This window comes from Micropterus dolomieu, linkage group LG04 (assembly GCF_021292245.1).
Source record: "Micropterus dolomieu isolate WLL.071019.BEF.003 ecotype Adirondacks linkage group LG04, ASM2129224v1, whole genome shotgun sequence".
NCBI lineage: Eukaryota > Metazoa > Chordata > Actinopteri > Centrarchiformes > Centrarchidae > Micropterus > Micropterus dolomieu.
Genome location: NC_060153.1, coordinates 7,615,492 through 7,632,615, shown reverse-complemented (window position 1 = coordinate 7,632,615; position 17,124 = coordinate 7,615,492). Strand labels below are relative to the sequence as shown.

Genomic DNA, 17,124 nt, shown 5'->3' with positions numbered 1-17,124 from the left:
ACAGCTGAAGACTGGAAAAATGTTGCCTGGTCTGATGAGTCTCGATTTCTGTTGAGACATTCAGATGGTAGAGTCAGAATTTGGCATAAACAGAATGAGAACATGGATCCATCATGCCTTGTTACCACTGTGCAGGCTGGTGGTGGTGTAATGGTGTGGGGGATGTTTTCTTGGCACACTTTAGGCCCCTTAGTGCCAATTGGGTATCGTTTAAATGCCACGGCCAACCTGAGCATTGTTTCTGACCATGTCCATCCCTTTCTGGCCACCATGTACCCATCCTCTGATGGCTACTTCCAGCAGGATAATGCACCATGTCACAAAGCTCGAATCATTTCAAATTGGTTTCTTGAACATGACAATGAGTTCACTGTACTAAAATGGCCCCCACAGTCACCAGATCTCAACCCAATAGAGCATCTTTGGGATGTGGTGGAACGGGAGCTTCGTGCCCTGGATGTGCATCCCACGAATCTCCATCAACTGCAAGATGCTATCCTATCAATATGGGCCAACATTTCTAAAGAATGCTTTCAGCACCTTGTTGAATCAATGCCACGTAGAATTAAGGCAGTTCTGAAGGCGAAATGGGGTCAAACACAGTATTAGTATGGTGTTCCTAATAATCCTTAAGGTGAGCGTACAGTGTGCATACAGACATAAAAGGTGGACATGTGTATTGACATCACGCTGAAAGGTTCTGCATTGGTTTCAGTTTTAAAACGGGTTTAAATCAGGTTGACCTCATTGTACTTGTCTGAGCCAAAAGCACACCATGACCTCATAAGGGTTTCAGTTTAACAAACTCATTAAAACTGTATGGAAGACAATCAGCTCGTCTCCTCGCCTCATTTTGTTTGGTGCACAGTTTCTAACAGGCTGACTGGGTATTAAAGAGAATGGCATCCTCACAACTCAAAGGCCAAACCAAACACCACTGACAGATTTATTTTGTGCTAAAGTCACTTGTATGCCTGGAATGACTAGTAAACATGTGTTACTTATACTTTATAGTTTTAACAAGTAAAACTGACCTGTTCAACTTGACCTTTGACAGGATGCGCAAGTAACACAGTTCTGATTCTGCCAACGATTTTCACGTATTCAACTACAAGTGCAACCTTATTTCCCCTAAATAAGGGGAAATGACTATATAAACAACAATGAAAGTTCAGATAAAAGAAAGGTAGAAAAATTGCTGCCTGTCCTTACGCTAAGCTAAGCTAAGCTAAGCTAACTGGCTGCTGGCTTCAGCTTCATATTTTCTGTGCAGATATGATAGTAATAGCAGTCATCTTGTCTAACTCTCAGCAAGAAAGCTCTTCAACTTAAGCCATTACTTCCATACATAGAATAGGTACAAGAAGCTGACACATGAACTCTTATTTAGAAAATTTACTAATTTCTAGTTTTCTTTATATATTTTATAGTAACTGTAGGAGCCTAAATGCAGTTTATTGATAAACAGAAATATTTGACTATGTAGCATGTAATAATTTAAGTTCATGTACACTGTAAAATCAGCATACTCAAATTAAAGGGGCAATATGTAGTTCTCAGCAGCCACTAGCAGTGCGGTTTTAAGATTGCAACCAGGTGTGTGCTCGTACGCTTGCTCGCTTGAACTCATGAGCGAGCATAATCCGAAACACAACCGCTTTCATACAGAAATCCTACAATAAATGCAGAAACACCAGCATGCAGGCTGTGGCTTTTCTCCAGACATGTTCAGGCTCTGTTACTTCAACGTTCCCGACTCAGAGGCAGCTCAGCACCGGCTCCGTATCTTTGATTCAGCGCAGCCAGCAGCATGTTGGCACAACACTCCTGGAAAAAAGGCAGTGTGACAGCGTGTAGACAGTAGTGATGTGCTATTAGTGATAGCAATTAATTCCTATACGATCCAATACCAAGTAATACCCAGGCTGGTATTGCCGATACCGATACCAATACTTTTTACATATTTTATTTCTAGTTTAATGTAACCTCCCTCTCCCATTTCTGTATTTATGAGAGACATAAGGAGTAGGCTGTGGCCTTACCAATTCAAAATAATAGCTGCATAATGACAATGATGACAATGATCAAACTACTGTCATATTCTTTAATTATAATGAAAACATCCTGCTCAGAACTGCCGCTTCATAACATCATCATATTATTTTGACTTAATCTCAGGTGTTTAGCGAAGTTTGCAGTGTTACTTAAGTATTTCACTGTCTTTGCACACACATCACATACAGCGTCATTATTACCTTCACAGCTAAAATACAGCCAGACGTGACGGCTTTTACAGTCAGCCATAGTCAGTATTCAATAGCGGGAAATGTAAAGGGCTGCAGCGACTCACTTCAAAGAAGCTCCGTCACAGATCCTTAGCGCAAGCATGACTTTGACAGGAAAAGTAGTTCCTATCAACCGAGTAGCCTATAGTTAGACCCTCCTGGTAACAGGATGATAAAACACTCACTCACTCCAAATTACTGAGTTTAGATATCGATCCTTTTATATGAGTATCGATCCTAGAGCAGGAAACGTTGGTATCAGAAACATCGATACTTTAGGATCGATCCGCACATCACTAATAGACAGACAGGGAGAACAGACAGAGCTGGAAACTCGGGTAAACTCCCGCTGCAACATTACAGTAATAGTTTTATCAGCTGCAGGTTGAACTAATCCATGCTGGTTACATAACGTTACATTTACTGTATTTAGCCGACGTGCTATATCAGCGCTAGCTCGCCTGTCTGCTTTTCAGTAACTATATTTACTCTGTGTGTCTTTCACCGGAGGCTCAGCAATGTCAACACAGCTACATGTATTGGATGATAATGAAACGGTTAGTGAGCTGGACTGAATATTATAACGAGATTGTGTAACACTTTATGACAGATAGTAACAGCAGTAAGTAACTTTTACTATAGTGGATGGCTCTTCCTCTGGGTTGTTGTCGCCGTTTTGTTGCAGTGTTGTATTTTATGTGGATCAAGTTAGTTACAGCGACTGAGAAGTGGAGAAGCTGTGTCCCTGAGAATCGGTAAAACCACAATACATCTAAATTCAACATTACAAAGCAAACAGCTGTGGATCTGTGCTACCGGTAGCTGACTGCCCTGTATCACTATAGGCTAGTAACGTAAACAAATCACTCCACATTTGCTTTGTACAGTTACATCCATTCTTGCAAGCAAAAATCCACACTTTGACATGATACCGGTGGTACACAGGATAGTAATATGGGTCGTGTTAGCTGGTGAAGTAATGTAGAAAGCAATGCAACTTTGCATTGGATAACATTAGCAACTGCCTAGCCGGCGAGCTAACGTGACTCTCTCCGTGACTTTCTGGTGTGACTGTTTTTACCCGACATCATCTGAATCTCGTTTGGACTGACAGGCTACATCACATAAACCTTACTGTTGTTTTTATAGTTATATGGAGTTTATGTTGGAGTCAGTGTTTTGTGGTGTTATTGGACTGCATGTCTTGAGCTGCGATGTTGTTGCTGTAGTCAGAGAGAGACTCGCGAGCACAGAGCTGATTCCAATCTGGTGTTAGCAGAATAGTGGCTGATGCAAGCAACAGAGAAAACAGGCGTGTGCTTCATTTCAAAGTGAGTTTTGAGCCCATTGACAATAAAGCAATGAGAATTTGATTTATTAAAAAGTAATTTTATTGAAAAACTTACATATAAAACTTTTAACACTGTCTGTCAGAGTTGATTTGAACACTTTTAAAGTGTCGATATGGGTCCACACCACAGAGTGTTAATTTAACTCTTTTAGGAGTGTTGGTACCTTAACGCTACTTTAGTGTCTTCTTTTTAACTCTTTTTGGAGTTAAAATTTAACACTTCTTAACACCGATGTTAGTCTATTTTGTTGTTTTGTTTTTACACTTTTATGTAGTGTACCACATTAACTCCCTCAGAAGATCATTTGTTGACTACACAAATATACCATATCATTTTAAAGGTGTGAATACAGCTCTTTCATATTCCTAAAATAAAATTTGGTAAATTAAGTTTGTTAAATTAATGAACACCGCAACAACAGCACCGCAGTGCTATGAAACCTATTATTTCCCATGGCTTGCGATTCCCCATGGCGGTTTGTGGCTGCGTCAAGCAACACGGATGGCGCAGCGTAAGTAGTTTCATGCTTGATTTAGTGACAATTTGATTTTACACTCGGTTTTGACACCAACTAAGAGTCAAATACAATGGATCTGACTCTATCAGAGTAGAATTAACTCTACATTTACTCAAATTTCACTAACACCAAAAATTTAACGCTTCTCTATTGGCTGTGTAAAACACTACTTTACATGGTTCATTGATGTAGAAGGAATTAGAGGGACTTTTTACAGTATTTACAGGTTGATCTATTTACAATTCATATTTACAGTAATGCAATAGGTTACTTCTTTAAATTCTTACACTTGAAATGTGTGTGGATAATTTAGAGTGCATAAAAATCGATACATCGGTAATATTTATAGACAACTGTGATTGTCATTTCCTATTAACTGCATGCCCCTTTAATTGCATGTGGAACTCTCACAAAAAAGTTTTGGGAAGTAATCTTAGAGGACAGTCAGGCAAGCAGAGAGGATCCACACACTTTTTTGACCTCTCCCTCCTTTTTCTCTGATTAATCAATCAACTCTCGTTTCTGTAATCTTCCTGTACTGATATTTTCTTGTAAGTAAACGGATACATTTTTTGGTCCTGTGGACTTATTGATGTGGATATGGACGAGAGCAATAGTTAGACTGTCAGACTAAGGCTTCATTCAGGGGAAACCTACAGTAAAAGTGATTTATATAACTGGAATAACCCTTTACCCAGTAGAGCTTCATCAAGTGAAAATTAATTAGCCTTTGTTCATCTTGACCTCTAAAGCAGAACATGCAAATTGCACTCCTTACAGCTCTATTCATACTAAGGAATTTTTAACTGATGTGTTGCTGTTTGTTTTACTAAAATAGATAGATATCACAAGTCTTTTCTGTGTTACTTATGTTGAAGTGACGTCTATCTTGCAGTAGTAACAGGGTTTCTGAGTTATAGTGGAGGCATTCTCCCCCAGAGGGAAATTTGTGATGAATTGAATAAATAAAGCCATTAAGAAACCTAAATATAGATCAACTTTGCTGCCATATTTAGGCATTCCAAAAAACAAGTTTGATCTATGGAAAATTAGTTGAATAGTCTGCATCGATACTAGTGGTCCAGTATATTATCTTACTTTGTTGTTTGACACTGATAAACCAAAACCAAATGCACCTTTTTATGAATGCCTGCTGGTGTGTGTTTGCCAGGATGATAACACTGTATATCCCAAAACACTGACGAGAATGAACCAAACATCTGTGTGGCTCTTATTTCTTGCTGTATGAAACTAGTAATTATCCAGTTATAGAACACTTACTTTTCATTAGCCTTTATTTACACATGGATATTGCTTAAGAAAACAATTGCCACTGCTCTGTGGCCAATCCTTTTCTCCTAATGCTGAATGACTCTGACTTATTGTTGAGTCATTTTAATCCTGACATTATGCTATCCAGGTGCTATCAACACTTAAATAATGCAACAGTGCTCTAAGTGCTCTTAAAGAGCCTCTGTTCACTCTAAACTACATTAAGTACATGTCTTGAATCAGCACTGTGAGGGTACACGTAACATTTTCACACTGGGCACGTTGCATTTGGGGTTTTGAAAAGGTATTGCAAAATCAAATGCACCAGAAACTTAGCAATTGCAAGTTATAGTTTTCAATTTCTTAACCAAAACTTGATGGTTTGCAGTAGGAAGTCAAGAGAGGAAGAGGCAAAACCAGCCTCCAACAGCTGTTTTCTTCTTCTTCTTCTTCTTAGTGTGAGGGGAGTGTCAGACTGCGTTTTCCGACAGTCCCTCCCTCCTGTAAAGCTGCCCAGGTGTAATGGCCAATCTGCCGATCTGAACCACATCAAACCTTACAAACAGGAAGCTTCCCTTCACTGTTATTACTGAGATAAAAATCTGGCATCCACCACATGCCGCATTGTCATCATGCCAACCATAATCTGTGTTTACACCTGCAATATTGCCCAAGGAAATTAGGACTTTTGCTATTGCTGGGAGGCAGGAAAAGGAGACAACTAAAACCTAAAGCCACAAAGGAATAAAATACAATCTTCAGTATCCTCCTCGTCTCCATGACCTGTCTCTGAACCAGCAGCACCAGCAGCCCCTTTTAAAAAGAGCCTCTGCAAATAAAACAAGCTGCTTCTAGCTAACTACTAACCTTGTTTGTCTCACACAGTTAAATGTCTGTCACTCTCTTTCACTTGCCTCTTCCTCACTGTGAAATATTCATCCCAGGCGGTACAGACAGTTTCCTCCAACATTAGCCATCAAACATGAAAGCCCAGCGCTGACTGGAAAATAACACAGTGAAGTCCCAGTTTTAATTATGCTGGTTTAGTTTATGACCTGTCTGCTCATATCCATTATCCACGACTGCAGAATGGTGAGCAGCCTTTCAACTTCAGTTTCCAGCTTGCTCATCACTTCCCGGACCAGGTGGGAATGAGTAAAAAGTTCACTTTTTCCTTTTCTCTTCTTTTTTTCAAAGTGTGTGCCACACAATTGCTCACAGTTTCTCAGAGTCTACTAGGGACATGATTCAGTTGCCTATGAATTTAGTTTAATTATCACCTCCAGACTCCAGACAAATTAATCTCAATTTAATATTAATCTAGAACAACAGGTTTTATGAAACTAATTTCACAGACACATTTTCACAGAAGACAATGTACTCTGATGAGGGTTTAAAGATAACCTTGTATGATTTGGAATCTTTGGATTCAGGGAGTGTTCACACATTATCCACTTCCAGTAGTTTTGTATAAGGAACTGATAGATGGCATCGATGGCATGTTTAACAGCAACTATTATGTTACATTCTGTCAGATACAGGTATTATTAAAGACCACAAATCACTGAGACAAAGATAAACAAGTTATTGCTTTCCTTCCTTGGATAACATTAGATCGTGTTTTGTGATCATTTTTTTGACTTCATTGTATGTCATAGTTATTTTGGATCAACTTACCAAAATAACCTTGCATGTGGTTACAAGTGGTTTAAGATTAACATTTAAAGTGAAGGGGGAAAACTCACCTTAACCCAACTTTAGTAAATGTTACAGCATCAGACAGAAATAAGATTCTATTTATGTAGAAAATAAATAAAAATAAACTGTTCATGGTAATGATTCTTGAGGTAAGCCCATCTCCCAGAAATTATATGCATATATATTTTTGCACCGACCCCTGGATAATGTTTACAGACAATGCTTTTTTGAGTGAAATGCACAGTAGACAAAGGAAGGTGTTTGGCGTGTATGGGGGGGCGTATAAATTGAGTGTACTTCCTTCTGTGTGTGGCGAGGTTTAGACCAGTGGTTCTCAGACTTTTTCACATAAAGGACCCTTAAACTGACACAAATTAGATTACAGACCCCAAGACTTCGTCCCGGGGTCCCCAATCTGATTGCATTTGTGTTTTATTACAGAAAGTTTAGAAAACATAAACTATTCCCTTTTTTGCTGGACCCCACTTTATGAACCACTGGTTTAGACAACAAAAGCAAAAGTTTGATAAAGATCGTGGTTTTGGGTAATGTTAATAAAGCAAATGTGCTAGTTATTTAATTTATTAATGATAATGCTGGTTTTAGAATGTAAATGTACTGCATGTTGAAGCTCAGAGGGCTGGAGATACTCAAAAGAGCTCTGCATCAAACTGCCCAATACAAAAAAGGGATGAGATTGTTATAGCCTATTCACATGCAGAACTATAACATAAATTATTGCTGGCTAATAGTTAACAGATCTATGTTTTTGGGTTTGATGTTACAAATGTTTTAGATGCAAAAAAGTCCAATCACATCACACTCATCACATTAGGCTTTTGTCACAGAGGACTCTTCGACATTAACAGAGTAGTAAAAACACAGGTGTAAATAATTAAATGGGCGATGGCTGAATTCCATTTAGCTTCTTCAGCTTCCTGATCCTGCATTGTGCATGCTGGCTCACTGTAACTTTCATGGCTCAATGAGACACTTCAACAGAAAAGAGCCATGTTATTAGTAACACCTGTGCTTTGCCTACTATGACAAGTCAACATATTTGTTGTGAAAAAGGTGTATGTGGGCGCATCCTCCAGCGACACGTTTGTCTGCTGAAGATCATATCACAGCAGACAAACATGACTATAATATAAATGCATATCTGATTAGATTTCATAGTGCCTTATGTCCTTTTAGTTATCTTGAAAACACACTCACATCTCCAGAGATATAGGACTAGAACTAGAGTGCCTTTGCTGAAATGGAAATGCTTGGGATTTCTGAAGCTGGTGTTTTTGTGAGAACAGAGATGATCCATGACTGCTAACACCGAGCATCTGAGCGGTTAGCTCACTCAGACGTGAGCTTATCATCAGCTGTTAAGAGCAGTGTGAATTCCTTGGGCCTCAGGCTTCGGCCCTGAGTGTTTCTGAGCAGATAGGAAGAGAGAGGGAGCACAGGTGCAGATGTGGGCCTTACATCCTGAAGCACATGATGATTAGACTGAGAGGGCCCATGTTAGTACTCGTGTGGGAAGAATCTCATCCATCAGTGGAAGATGCAGCAGGAGGAACCAGAGGAATGAAGCCAAGCGTGGTTCAAAAGCAGAAACAGAGTGATAAAGTAAAGGACCATCTGCTTTTTCATAATTATTTAGAGCACATAGACTTAGATGAGCAGGAAAAGGAGCATTTCAATTCTGGAAGTAGGAGTTTAAATAATAGTTTGACAAAAAAAATCTTAACTCAAGGTCCACTTAATAGCTTTTTAGGTCTTCATCAATTGATTGAGTTTGCTCAGTTGTCATCATGTGTCATCACCTTAGTGTGGAACTTTGGTCATGTGATAATGATGATGGAAACTGTAAGAGTTTGGGAAAAGCCAATAAGTGGACCTTGAGAAAATATAATTTTGCCCACAGACCTTAGTTACCCAACAATCTTTTAAAAAATGTTAAAAGCAATCAAAAGTTTAAGAATCATATACTGTATGTCTTGACACTGACTTTTTCAGTCAGCAGAGAGGCTCAGTTTTGGATGCAGCTTCCAGTGTGTATTTATAAACCACTGGATGTCAGACTGTCAGTGTGATTTACAATTTTGGGAACGAGGACATTTTACAATTTTAGATTTAATGGTTATGACTCCTCTATTTTTAATTATCTTAATTCAGGACGGGAAGTTGTAACACAGCACTCCCAGTGGTTGTCCGCAGTTTTTTGCTCTGCAGTTCATGGTGGGGGTTTTCCCTTTACTAACACCTGAGCTGGCTGAGCAGTGAAGCAGCTGCAGTGGAGCGTCTGTCCACTTCGGTCTTACCGAGTTCCTGAAGAACAGCACAGGGGCAGAGAGACAAGTCTCACACCGGACAATCGAGGGGAATGTCCCAAAAGAGGTTGCTTGATGTCAAATCTGTTTTAAAGAAGCAAGTGGTAAACAGTGGTTGGCATGGAAATGTGAAAAAAAAATTCTTTTTTATACTGTACATGAGACAGAAGAGTTTTCTTAATATAACACTGACATACATGCAGATGCGATGCAGATTTGTACATTGAAAGAGTTATTGATGACCGTAATTGTTCCTCCTGTGATGTGATTCTATCCCTTCCTAGTACTAAACTCTAATGTAAGAGATGTGGGTCCTTTTTCTTTCCAAAAAATGCATTACACGATGATGCATTATACTAAAGCTAACATGAATCTTTAAAGTTAAAGCTAAATCAAGTGGGTATCTTCCAGGATTACAGTTTTTTAGTATGAAATTGTTCGTTCTCTTTGTGTTACTGTCCCTCCACTGCAACTCAGCTAGAAAATATTAGCTTCAGCTGATCTTAAGAGCATATTTTGACCGCCATCTCCAACAGTATTAGGAAAGGATCATTGTATAGCCAGTATGGAGAGGATACAGTGACCAATATCTCCAATATGAATATATCAGCAATATATGTTAAGATAGACTTGAAAATAACTGAACCTGTCTTTTAATGTTGCACAAGAAAGTCCACTGCAGAAAGTATACACAATAAACATGAGCTGAATGACTTCATAGTTGTTCAAGTTCTCTTTTTTTGTCACCCGATCAGCGGGAAATGTGTTGAAAGAACACATGTTGCAGTAAGTTGGAACTGATATGTTAGATATGAACATAGCAAAGGAGCTGTCACGATTCTGGTGATTCTGTCTTCATGACCACGATGCAGGTCTACAGTAAATTCAACAAACTATGCAGTCGTAGCATTGAATACTGCTGTCTTTTTTCAGTCTTAAATGGATGAAGGCTTACGATATAATCAGTAGATGAGTGTATGCCGTAAACTCTGTGTGACTGTGAAAGGTCTGTGAAATAATTAACATCTGAGCTAGCACGAGGAATGACAATGATCATTTGTGGCAGACAAACTTTAGAAACCAACCTCTCTTCTGACTGACGTCAGCATTGTTGCTGTTGTTCTCATTTATCTCTTTCAGGGATTCAATTGAGGTCTTAGTGGAGACAACACCTTCATCATCAGTTTTCTCCTCCACACTTGGCTTCACAGGTGCGGGAGGACTCTGCTCAGCAGCGTCCTCTTTGGGTTTGTCCTCAGGGCTGTCTGGGGATGGTGCCGGAGCTGCAGACTCAGCGCTGGGATCAACAACAGATTTATCAGCTTCAGCTGTGAAGGACGAGAAAAGCAAACCACAGTGATTTTCAAGGACATTAGTACTGTTTTTCTAAACTGAATCTAGTTATAGCATGACACATGAAAGTGAAAATAATATGTGGATTAACAACACACTGAATCCAGTCATTGGAATACAGTGGAAAAACCCAACATTTATGTCATGCAATGTTAAAAGGAAGTTAATTTCTTGCAATACATTCATTGTGTAATGTTGTTGAGACATTTCTCCATTATTTAAATTTCTGACATTGCGGATTTGATATTTGGTTGACTGCGTTCTCTATTTAGCTCTCACGTAACAACAGCATATTCACTCATAGCCTGAAGTGGTTTTGCCCTCTCTGACAGTCAGAGGGGATTTCTCTCAGGCGAAGGCATTTAAGGGGGCCACCATGTTGGTAATGAGGCGGCTGATTACTGACCAGTCTCTAATGAGCCACAGCCATGCAGCTGTTGGAGGCTGTGGGAAAGTAGGGTGGTCCCATCATTATCTGACCCAGTGTTAGGTGAAGGGAAAGCGGAGATAAAGGGGGGAGGATGGTGACCGTTGTTGTAGACATAATTCTGAGTAAGATGGCTCCTGAGACATCATCACAATCTTCAGACTCTTGACCTGATTGTCAGCTTAGTATTCTCCTTTAGTATAGTCTTAGTATAGTGAGACTGGAAATGTGATTTGTAATTTCTCTTACATGATATGGATTTTTCAATGTCTGATGCTGAAATGTAGACAGCAGCCACACTGACAAGACTGTCGACAGATGTGTCTGCAGATATTTTTAGTTTATCAGTCTTGTGAGTGCAGGCATCTACTGATGCCGATTATCTCAAAATGCCAGATATCAACCCAGTTAATCGGTCTATCACTAGTTAAAATGCAATATTCAAAGCATTTTGGGAAATATCTTAATAAGCTTTCCTTTACCTTCTTCTCCTTGATCGACATCTCCCTGATTCTCCTGTTAGCTTTGTTGCGCCTGATAGTGTAGGACTGATTACACCTTTATTTTTCTTATTGGTACATTGGTACAAATAAGTCAACTCAAAGGAGTGTTTTACCAAAGGGCTCACAAGGACAACATTTTTGCCCAACATATTTTACAATTGTGGAATTTGCTCCTGGATGGTTTCTTTAGTGAGTCAAGTGCACCAGGCATGCAATCACCATCAGCCAAATCAGATTGTTCTTCTTGCCATTAACTTGAATCAAAACAGCAGTAACAAACTCCAGGTGCATGATTAGAAATCTAGCTGCCCACCTACCCACCAATTTCATTACATCTTTCCCATGAGAGGAAGGGAACCATTTGAAAGGTAGCTGCTTTTCAAACCGGCCATCAGCACTGGCCATTTAAACAAAGTGTGGCCCAGGGCAGAGAGACAGGCCCAGACATGAACTGCACCTTTTACCTTTCTAATTCAGCCTGGGAAGATGTCTTTGAGTAAAAAAAGAGAACTCATTCTCAGACAAATGGAAATTTCAAAACAAGAAGACAAGAATAAGTGCTAATGCTTTTTTTTTAGCTTGCATATACTGCACTAAATGGCATAAATGTCAAGTTAAAATATTGAAAAAAATATATACATGTTTTGACTTATTTTCTGACTTGCTGCATACAGAGACAAAGTCTTCAGTATGTTTTCATCATCAAACCAAATAACACCTATTTTGTTTATCAAAATGGCAACATGCTTAATTGCACTGTAGGAGATTTGAGGTGTCAGCTGCAGTTATGGCAAACTGAATAAGCTTGTAATTTGTTATCTAGGCTTCCATTTCCATCAGGTGGCAGGCATGAGTACTGCGGTCCATATTTCCAGCCTGTCTCCTCTCAAAGTAAGCAAGCGTTGCATGTCAATTGTGCATACACTTTCTGTCACAGTCATTTCAAAAGTTTCTGTGGAAGTCCAGTGATCTGAATTCATTTGCATAAGTTGGATTTCAAGCCCTGTGTGAGTCACTCTGCTGTGCAAAATTTCCTTCCTATAAAATTCTGCAATCAATTCAAACACGTTATAAATGTAGTGAACTATGAAATTTCATCAGAAAGGAAGCTGATATTTATTTATTTATACATTTTTTTACATTTTTTTTTTTTTTTTTAGTTGATAGATATATAGTAAAAATTGTTATTTAATTAATGTTTTAATGTAGTAGAGCAAAACACATTTTCTGTTCAGGTTAAAATCTTGTATTTGCCTGCAGGACTCTGGACCTTCACACTTCACTGTGAGGAAGGGTATCTTGCTGTTAATGCATGTGTAGAGAGCTGGGCTGAGCTTTACTTCCTTTTATTCAGTTTAACTGATCTTACAGAAGAGGAAGGAAAACAGTACACAATCAGCCACAAAACACCTTTAAGTTCACAACTTCACAACTAAAAAAATCTCTTTTCCTCTTTCTCTGAGCTCTGTTGATACATCAACACAATAAATAATACTGATCAGTCACATGTTTGTACTTACGTTTCTGCTCCTCTTGTACTTCAGGTTTTGCCTCTGGTTCTTGCGGCTCATTTTTAGTCGTTTCTGTATCTACAAAGGTTTGCAGACCTGAAAAATGTACATGGATTAGGATTTCTAATAGAACAGGACAATGGATTGAAAGGTGATGTTTTATTGTTGTTAATGTGATTGTTGTTAATCTTCTCTGTAACGTTGTTGATGTAAGTGGACTCAGATGGACTGACCGTTCTGAGGCCCAGTATTAACAGGCATCTCAGGGTCCATAGTGCTGAGAGGGATGTGTGCTTCATCCGGTCTGGAAGTCAAGTCAACAGAGTAGCGCTGCTGGAAGAGGGGATTCAGAACATACAGAGAAACACATATCACTTAATACCACAACATTAATGGTTTCTGTGCGCTAAATATGAAGCTATTGCCAGCAGACGTTAGCTTAGCTTAGCACAAAGACTTGAAACAGTGGGAAATGTCATGTCAGTCATCCATGTCATTGTTATCCAAGTAAGGTTAAAATCAAGGGCAACTGAAAAACAACTTGGATGTTGAACTTGAAGAAGCCCTTTGGATAAGAGGCGAAATGTCTTCAAGTATCTTCAACCAGTCCAGCTGCCCTTGATTTTAACCTTCCTCGGATAACAATGTTATAGTTTTTTGGGTTATGGCACAGGTGGTATTGTGCAGTAACCCAAGAAATAGTAATACAATGTGTACTTCAGGTTTTGTATGTATTAATAAAACAAGTATGTAACAAAATATATTGTGTTAACTAGTCTGACTTAGGCAAGCTTTTTTTCCCCTGTTACCAGGCTTTAAGTTAAGCTATGCTAACCAGCTGCTGGATATAGTAGATGTGAGACTGAAATCAGTCTTTTCAGCTAACTCTCGTAAAGAAAGCGAATAAGCATATTGTCAGAAGGTCGAATTATTCCTTATTTGGTAGTGGAAGCAAAGGGCTACTCTTCTTACCCTGTCTCTCTTCCGTGCAAAGTAGCATGCAACACCAAATCCCAAAGCTATGAGGAGGATCACAACAAGGATGATAATGCCTGAAGGAGGTAATACAGTTCATGTTTAAAAATAGGAAGACATTTGCTCATATTGTAGCTTTACAATATGGTCCCAGACAAAGCCATACATCTCCTGTTTATTCCCACTGTTACAGTATAGTTACAACCTAAAGAAATTGTGGTTTGGTTTAATTTGATATCATGTGCTGGAGCACATTGAATTGTAACTCACCAGCCTTGTCACCTGCAGCTGCCTTTGGCATTGTAGCGGTCGCTGTTTTGAAGAATTACAAAAAAAGGATATATTTTAAAAGCAAAAAAGTTGAATCAAACAATGCCATTGAAAATGAAGTAAGGATGCCAGTATAATTTCAATTACATATTCAACTGTGTTAAAGCTGTTTTAACTGATTTTTTGGCCTCTTGGGGGCAGCAAAATTATGGTTTGGTATAATTTGATGTCGTGCTGGAGCACACTGAATTGTGACTCACCAGCTCTGTTGCTTGTCCTCTCTTGTGGTATTGTAGATGGGTCTGTTTCGAAGAATTACAAAAAAGATTATATTTTAAAAGCGAAAAAGTTGAATCAAACAATGGCATTAAATATAATGTAAGGATGCCAGTATAAACCTGCTAATGAGTTGTCAAATGTCAACCTCTAGTCATAATACAGGACAGCTGCTTCCAAGCTTCAGTCTAGTAACAATTACATATTCAACTGCTTTAAAGCTGTATTAACTGATTTTTTGACCACTTAGGGGCAGCAAAACAAGCTGAAAACATGAAAGTGAGACAATCGCATTATCACGTCACTATAATAAACAATTACCTATTAACACTTTCAGCAGTTTAAGCTCAACGTCCAAATTCATATGGAGTAGTGCTTTTATCTACTTGATGAAGTCCATTATACACTTGTCTTGGTTTCTGCCAACTCTTGTGCAAAATAATTGCCTCTTTAGCTGCAAAATCTCAACTATGTTCACCTGCTGGCCGCTAACTATGTCTGTCAGTCCTTTAGAACTCTTTAGTGTACAGTGGGTTTATCAGAGCTTTTTTTACTGTAAACCGCTGCCTGCTGAAACAAGTTTCTCAGAGCCAAAACAGTTAAGGTGTAAAGAGTAGGAGTGGGTTTGTCGCCATGAGTGACACCTTTCATAGTACGTAGTCCTTTGATTCATCACTTTGATTAATGCAGCTTTAAGGTACTATCATTAATATTCACCAATATCATTAAGTTGTTTCATTTGTACCAGGCTATGTAGCTATATGTATTAGGAATATACTGCAGGTTGGAGTATTTGAATAGTATCACAGTGTTTAGTAATGTAAAACTGTCAAAACCTCAAGCCGATCAGGCGACACCAAACTGTAGAATACTGTTAATTCATCGGCAGTCTCAACTCACAAGGTTTAGGCGTGGTCTCGGACATTGCGGACCTTGTACTTTGAGTGGCTTTGTCATCTTGAGAACCTATATAATCAGATTTGGAGAAGCATGTTATTCTATTAGCAAACAGTGATGCAGAACAATCATAAAAACAAAGATGACATGTTGATGAAAGGACCGGCTATAAGGGTCAGACTCTCTGACAGAATTGTTTTTGGGGAATCCAAAAGAGATAATAACACTTACTATTCTGCTTTGTTATTGGGGGTGTGACGGTGCTGTTGGTTTTGGTGATATTCATGGTACTGGCGGTACTGGAGATACTGGTCATAGTGAAGGTGTTGGTTTGGTAGTTAGTGGTAAACGGTGTCACAGTGGTGGTAATGGTAGAATTGCCATTACTGTCATTAACAACATTACTGTTGTTCACTTTCTCTGAAACCTCTGGTAATGTGTGATTTGCTGCGACAGAAGCAACAACCAAACCTGCAAGAAGGAATACAGCCTTTTCAAAATGATCCACTCCGTGAACACAAAAATGACCAAAGTATATATAGTATATATTAACTCTGACTTCAGGATTTTATTTATTAGCAATGATATTTTATCAAATAAAACATTAATATAGAATTTTAAATTAATTTTTACCATCTACAATTAACTAACTCAACCCAGACAGAACATTTGAGGTGCAGAATTTTGAGAAAAAAAACTTTTATATTGACAACAAAGATTAACACTTTTGTTAGTTGTAAAATTAATGATGACACTTGCTTACGGCTACTGACACAGTGTAATCAGATACATGTCTAATGTCTAATACAATAATGAAGAGCCTCACCCAGGACAAAGAAGAAAGGTCTGATCGAATGCATTGTAAGTTGGATGGCAGCAGCAGGCTGGAAAAGCTAGTCTAATGTACTGTATATACAGAATGTAATATCAAAGATCTCTGCTCAGAGGTGATTCTGTCCTTCGGTGCTTTCTCTTCCTAAATGCCTCTGAGCATTGCATGCCTCTAAACAAAAAAGAGGAGCAACGCCTCTGACCACAGCAGGATGCATCAGAGAACAATGTTGCTCAAATGGTGTAAGTAAGAGGAAACATTCTGTTGGTACATTGCTTCAGACTCTCCTCTCACTGCAGAACAATGAGGTAGAATTTGTGCACTATTACTGACAAAACTTTTGGGTTCACTATAAAACTAAAGTGATTTCATTTAGTGACAAATATGACATGTTTGTGTTAACTGTAACACCCATGAAGTCAAATATTTTATCTAATATTTTCTTGTTTAAGGGATTCATTTATCAAGTTAGTTCCTCTTAGCAACAGATTGTAAAGGGGTACTCATCAGTTGAATGTTTTTCTCTTGAGAAATGAATTGTGTCAAAAAAAACGTTTCGTGTTGTTAGTACTATTTTCTGCTCACTAGATGTCGCTGTGACTAAGGGGAAAGGCGCCAGATTGAGATGG

General features: G+C 38.7%; 1 protein-coding gene across 4 annotated transcripts in view; it reads right to left on the bottom strand.

The window, feature by feature from the left end:
* si:dkey-27h10.2 overlaps window positions 1-17,124 on the bottom strand; it is a 27,385-nt gene that overhangs the window by 8,499 nt on the left and 1,762 nt on the right. The window contains exons 1-10 of one of the 4 annotated variants that reach the window (XM_046046269.1): window positions 16,490-16,643; window positions 15,895-16,134; window positions 15,667-15,732; window positions 14,751-14,792; window positions 14,491-14,532; window positions 14,218-14,297; window positions 13,479-13,578; window positions 13,255-13,341; window positions 10,537-10,779; window positions 9,443-9,535 (exon numbers count right to left, since the gene is read on the bottom strand). In XM_046046269.1, the coding sequence (XP_045902225.1) occupies window positions 9,483-9,535; window positions 10,537-10,779; window positions 13,255-13,341; window positions 13,479-13,578; window positions 14,218-14,297; window positions 14,491-14,532; window positions 14,751-14,792; window positions 15,667-15,732; window positions 15,895-16,134; window positions 16,490-16,523 (987 nt within the window). In that variant the 5' untranslated portion in view covers window positions 16,524-16,643 and the 3' untranslated portion in view covers window positions 9,443-9,482. Of the gene's footprint in view, window positions 1-9,442; window positions 9,536-10,536; window positions 10,780-13,254; window positions 13,342-13,478; window positions 13,579-14,217; window positions 14,298-14,490; window positions 14,533-14,750; window positions 14,793-15,666; window positions 15,733-15,894; window positions 16,135-16,489; window positions 16,644-17,124 lie in introns of those variants that run through there. The other 3 variants (XM_046046271.1, XM_046046272.1, XM_046046270.1) reach the window with 3 other exon arrangements.